The sequence below is a fragment of the Nannospalax galili genome, unplaced genomic scaffold (genome assembly GCF_000622305.1).
Source record: "Nannospalax galili isolate Female #2095 unplaced genomic scaffold, S.galili_v1.0 scaffold2507, whole genome shotgun sequence".
Classification (NCBI taxonomy): domain Eukaryota; kingdom Metazoa; phylum Chordata; class Mammalia; order Rodentia; family Spalacidae; genus Nannospalax; species Nannospalax galili.
In genome coordinates, this window is record NW_008356681.1 from 15,703 (window position 1) to 22,262 (window position 6,560).

Here is a 6,560-nt window from a genome sequence, read left to right on the forward strand (position 1 = left end):
AAAACTTTCTAAAGGACACACATCCCCCTGATGTTTCCAACACCTTCAAAAATATCACCACCAGCTGGGAACCAAATATTTAACACTGAGATTCTGGGTCTCAGAGAGGGTAGCACAAATGTTTCATTCAGGGCTGTGAACTCAATGGTCAAATATTCTTAGCACTGTGACCAGCCATGAGTCCCCATTTGACCATGGTCAATTGCCAAAGAAAGCTTCTCTGCCCAAGGCTCAGAGCAGCACTAGTTTATAAATACAAACATAATTTTGTGTATTGTATTTTCATTTTATTAAAATCTAGGAATTTTTAAATTTCCTTTTGGATTTCCTCATTGACCCTATTTTCACTCAATAGTCTGTTTCTTAGTTTCCATGGCTTTGTGTGTTTCTTTCCCATTTCTATTTTTGATATCCAGCTGTAGCTGCTATAGTCATAAAGGACATTGGATGTTATTCCAATTTTTATAAATTTGGTGAGACTTGCTTTGTGCCCTAATATGTGTTCAATTTTGTAGAAAGTTCCATTGACTGCTGAGAAGAAAGTATATTCTTTGGTGTTTGCATGGGATGTTCTGTAGGTTCTGTTAGGTCCATTTGATTTATGATGCCATTTAACTCCAGGGTTTCTGTTCAGTTTTTCTCTGGATAATGTGTGTTGGTGGGAATCCAGTTGGGACTTTCTTGACTCCAACTGGCTATAACATGAACTCTCCAGTTTCCTCATGTGATGCAGAGACCCAAGTAGGCTGTCCACCCATGGTATCGCCCCTATTCCTTCTGCCACATCTTATCAGCAACCCCCAAGTCTTATGACTCCTTCCCTTTCTCTGGGATCCACTTCACTTGCACTGGCCACAGCAGGGACTCTCCAATTGCCACACATGACTTGGAGGCCCAGTTAGGCTGCTACTATCTATCTGCCACCACCCCAAAGCATAGAGACAAATTTGCATCATAACCAGGACTATGTGGGGTGGTCCCTATGAACCTCAACCTCTGAAGGCATCTTCAGAAAACTGCCCCTGCCTGATAACAATGCACATAGCCCATGTAACCCAACCCACCAACCACTCAACCCATCAGAAGGCTGTAATCTATAACACCAGGCAGTAACCTCCAACCTGGTGTTAACCTTACCCACTTACACCTGAGGTTGATGTAACACCCCCCCCCTTTGTTCCCCAGGGAGCACTACTCAGTGCCAGTGAGGCCCCACCCCTACAACCAAATGAACACCTGTAGAACCATGTCAACTTTGCACAGACTTCTGAATATTGGCAGTTAAAAATCTACTAGCTGCATAGGAGATTTGCACCTGGATTCAGAAATTTCATATATCCTAACTGTGGGGGGCCACATCTGATACTCCATCTGCACAGCAATGCAAAATTACCACAAAATCAAATGCAGCACCATTCTTGTGTTCTACGTCCTCATACACTGAGGTAACAGCAAACAGAGACACAAACACTGGCTCAACCAAATATGCATACCAAGAAATATTACCTGTGACCTAAGGCTAGATGTTTAAGTCCAATCACCTATATTTTTATAAGCTATTGGCAACTCCTTGCATTGGAATAAAACAGTTATTAATTCTCTAGTTTTGCAACTTAGATGTGCCCACAAGTCACACTGCTCAAATCCTGGGGACTAACAGGGCTGCATTCCTTTCTGGAGTCTCTAGTGAAAAATGTTTCTTCTCTCCTCCAGGCCCTAGAGGCTGAGCTCCATCTGTAACTGTGGACAACCTCCCACCTTCAGTATTGGCAATATAAACTCACCCTCCCAGGGACATATGTTTGTCTCTCTGAGCAAAATCTTAACAATTTCTTGGTTTTACAAAGTTGTTTGACTTTATTGTGACCAGTAGGATAATCTACCTATTCAAAAAACAAGATTGCAATGTTACATGCAAGGTGCCTTTACAGTATAAAACAATGTACTCAAGAGGTTTCAAGACAGTTTTCTTATATCATTCATAAGTCTATCACAGTGCTTCTGAAGTTGGAATTGCAGAGATGCACTTATGAAACAAGTACCCCGTTCGTGCATATTCTGAGATATTTGTAGGATCATGAACTTGTTAACCAATTTATAGAAATTTTAAAACATTTATTTATTTAAAAGATTGAACTGTAGTTGTCATAGTAAATATGTGTAATTGAAAATGCAAACGTAAACATGCAAAACATTTCATGTAGCTTTTCGGCATACTATGACTGTTTCCCCCAATAGAATTCATAATGATCTTGTTTCCATATGAAATTCCAAAAAGCAGCTTTGATTTCCTTATTCCTTAAGCTGTATATTATAGGATTCATAGATGGAGGCATCACAGAATAGAAAACAGATAACAAAAAGTCCAAAAGCTGTGGGGAATCAGGAACTGGTTTCAAATAGGCAATGACAGCTGTGACAAAAAATGTGGAGACCACTATGAGATGGGGCATGCAGGTAGAAAAGGCTTTTGACCTTCCTTGTAGCAAGGGCATTCTCAGCAGTGTGTTAAAAATGTAAACATATGAAAACACAATAGACACAAAGCAAAAAAACCCATACATGCCTCCAAAAATCACACTGATATCAATGGCGACATGTATCATTGAGCAAGAAATCTTCAGTAGAGCGGGCACATCACAGAAAAACTGTGGCACTTTTCTGGAGCCACAGAAAGATAAAGAGAAGGTACCATATGAATATAAGAATCCAAAGAGACTTCCAAATAGCCAAGAGACAGCTACCATCTGTACACAGACTGCCCTGTTCATTATGTCATCATAGTGCAGTGGATGACAGATGGCCACATAGCGGTCATAGGACATGGCTGTGAGGATGGAAATTTCTGATGCAACAAAGGAAACCACGAACAAGACCTGACAAACACATCCTGGGAAAGAGATCGTGCTCCTGTGAGAAAAAGAGCTGAGAATGAGCTTCGGGACTGTGATGGAAATGAGGCACACATCAAGGAAGGACAAGTTCTTCAGGAAGAAGTACATGGGGGTGTGAAGACACTGGTCCAGAGTGACAAGCATGATGATGAGAAGGTTCCCCATGAGGGACACCAAGTAAATCAGCAGAAACAGAAAGCCCTGGACCACCTGGAGCTGCTTGCTGTCTGAGAATTCCATGAGGAAGAAATCTGTCTCTACTGAGTGATTGGTCATGTTGTACACTATTTACCTACTGTGAGACAAAGGAAGGAAAAGCCACATGTGGAGCTCATGCTGAGCTCTGCTCTTATCTGTCAACGTACTTTTCTGTATTTGCCACTGTGTTCTGTATATTAAAACATGGACATTTTTACAATACTGTGTTCAGGTAGGGTTCTTATGAAGTATTCAATATGGTATTCTTAGTATACATTATAATAACACACAGTAGAATGTTCAGACAAAATTATTCAGGCAAACTATGTTAGTTTGACTTGATCTCTTTATTAGTAAGAAATTTTGTACTATATTCCTGAATTATTTGTTGAAATTCTACATAAAAATGACTCAAAAATGTAAATTTTTAAATTCCCTGATAGAAAAATATTATGTTTTTCTATATGATCCTATGTTGAACCGTAAGTACCATAAGTAGAGAATGTAAAAGCGTCTTTATTTTGTTAGAAACATTTTTCAAATGCATAAAACTTATTTTCTAAAATCTCTTAAATTACTTTCTAAAAGCTAGCACAAACTTGCTAATTACATCAACTAACTTCTGCCCAAATTTTTATATAAAAGATGGAGATTAATACCTGTTCCAGGTAAGACAGCAGAACCTTCATGAATCCCAGAGTTCAAGGACAGCACATGTGAGAGAATTAGGAAATGACTTTTGCAATTCTAAGCATAGAGTCCATCAAGGCAGATGATGAAATATCGTCTCCTTGTGAAGACTATAACAAGTTGATGTTTCTCATAGGTAAGTGTCTGCAGCAGGAAAGCAAGGGAAGATTCATTGAAGGGTTTGCCTCCTCGAGGTTTTCAGAGTGAGCAGGAACCACAGTGCTGTGGATGTAGAGGCCTCACCCTGATAATGTCATAAGTGAGAGAGGTTTACACTCCTGCAGAGTCTGTAAGAAGCTTTGTTCATTCTACTACATTCTTAATCATACTCTCATTGAGGTTTTGAGTGGGAGGGTGTTCCTTTTCCTATGTATTAAGCTTTGTGTAGTTTAAAAGACTTTAACACTCTTCTGAAAGAATACACTTTTTCTCATATGTCTTCCAAGATTGACATCATAAGTTTTAAGGAATAGATCAAACTGGGAGATGGAGAGATGGTCAGCAGAGAATTGCACTGACTGCTCTTATAGAAGACGCAGGTTCGATTGCCAGAACCCACATGGCAGCTATTAACAGTCCTTAACGCCAGTTCCAGTGGAGTATGAATCCCTCTTCTGACCTTTGTGGCAATGCATGACATGGATGCACTCAAATACATGCAGGCAATACACTCATATACATAAAACAAAAAAATAAATTAAATATTTTTCAAAATTAAAAATATAAAATAGATACAACTAAAATAAAAGGAGAATATCACAAAATTGGAGAAATCTTTCTACAGAACTATGATAAAGGTACTCTACAGATTTTCTTTTAACCATTGTTTTACTTCTTATATGAATAATTTGGATTCTGTGACTCACAAGAAACTTCTGTCAGATAAGCTTACTTCTTCATGTGCATAAGTTAGATATCACTCTCCCTAGTGACTTGGATACTGTATTTCAGCCCAGTTTGAAGCCCACAACAATCCTTTCAACTAAGTACTGCTATTGTAACCATAAAGTGCATGGTGAACCAAGTTGAGCAATCTTAAAAATAAAACTCTTGAGCCAGACATGGTGGTGACACTTTCAATCTCAGTACTCAGAAGAGCAGAGGCAGTCAGATTCCTATGAGATCAAGGCAGGCCTAGTCTACACTGGGGGTTCCAGGGAAGGAGGGACTGTATCAAAAAGACAAAAAAAGTATTAATATTCATACACATGAACAATGGAAAAAGATGCTGTTCAGTTGCTTGTATTTACCTTCAGTGTCTTTATTATTTTGTATGCAAAATGGGTGATTAATCAGTTAACTGTTTGTTTATATGTCTATGAATATTTGTCTGCAGATATAAGTGCACCCATGTGTGCAATGCCTGCAGAGTCCAGAAGAGGGCATCAGATCCCTTGAACCTGGAGTTATGGATAATCATTAACCACCATGCGGGTGCTGAGAACCAAACCACGGTCCTGTGGATGAGCATCCAGTACTCTTAATGGCTGAACTAGTTCTCCAGGCCCTCACTGTTAACTTTTAATCTAATTTTTATTGGTATGGGTGTTAGATGACCTTTTATTTCCTTTGGTTGAAATATCAGTTAACATAGCTCTATAACCAGGTTAAAATATGGTATGCAGACAATTTGTTCCTGTACATCTCAAAAGTGACCTATTTGAGAAACATGTGATAGGATGTGGATCAGGATCATGATTACAAATAGACAAGGACTTTGAACTTCCCAGTGTGCCTTTCAGGAATATCCTGAAAAGTTCATGGAACAAAAGACAGGTGTGAATATCTCCCACCTCAAGGAAATAAGAAATCTTTCGCAGCTGAGGAAAAAGTCAACATTTTTACCCAGTTGTGAACCCTATGAACTGCACTAAGGATTAACATGACAAGAAATGGTCAGGGGTGAAAGAGTTCCCCAAGTGTTATGGGGTAATCAAGTGCTTTCTGATCAAATTTAAGTTCCATATTACATGAAGACACACCTGCCTGGCACTGTAAAACTAGCTAATAGCACGTAGTTTTGGAACGTAATAGGCCTCAGTGGTGAACCTACTACTGTTCTTCTGCGAAATGGATAGAGTATTAAGCTGCTCTTTAAATTTGTCTCTTCCTATCCATAGATTAGTGCAGCTCTCAGACCTCATCAGTGGGGTTTCTTTGTGCAATGGACAGTGGTTAATGAGAAAACTCACAAGTGGTCAAAGTACAGAGAATAAGTGTCAGTGGAGTGCTCAGCCACAAATGGGACATCTATAGCACATTCTTTCCGGAGGTTCAGGGACCATCATGAAAAAGGGAGTAGTCAATAGTAAGAGCAAGAGGTTTGGGGGATCAGGAGTGAAACAGTCTCCTCTGGACATGACCTGACCCTGCACTCATGATCTCATTGAAACTGTTTGCCTGAACAAGATCAAGCTAGACAATGTTCTTACATGGAGTGGGAAGAAGTTCATGAAGCCCCCACACCTAAATGACGAGGTATAGACAGTTGATGGTTTCTTGACATAGAGGAGCCAGATATCTTTACGGCTGTGACTCCTGGTAAGTCCACCACACTCCACTGGATAGTCCCACACCCAGGAATATATGAAGAGCACAAACTGGAGTCTATGGGTTATTAAGAAAAATAAGGACACAAATCTGGGGTGTAGTGAGAGGGAGCTGAGGTGGATCTTGGAGTAGTTAGTTGAAATGGTTGGGGATGAATGTGATCAAACTACATTGTATGAAATAGTTAAAGTATTAATTTAAATTTTAAAAATTAAATGAAATCTTTCT

The 6,560-nt window shown here is 39.4% G+C and overlaps 1 protein-coding gene across 1 annotated transcript; it reads right to left on the reverse strand.

Moving 5' to 3' along the window:
• Positions 1-2,216: 2,216 nt before the first annotated feature.
• Positions 2,217-3,170, reverse strand: LOC103751321 (olfactory receptor 14A16-like). Its single transcript, XM_008854708.1, has one exon. It carries the CDS (start codon positions 3,168-3,170, stop codon positions 2,217-2,219), a length of 954 nt encoding a protein of 317 aa, XP_008852930.1.
• Between the last annotated feature and the right edge of the window lie 3,390 nt (positions 3,171-6,560).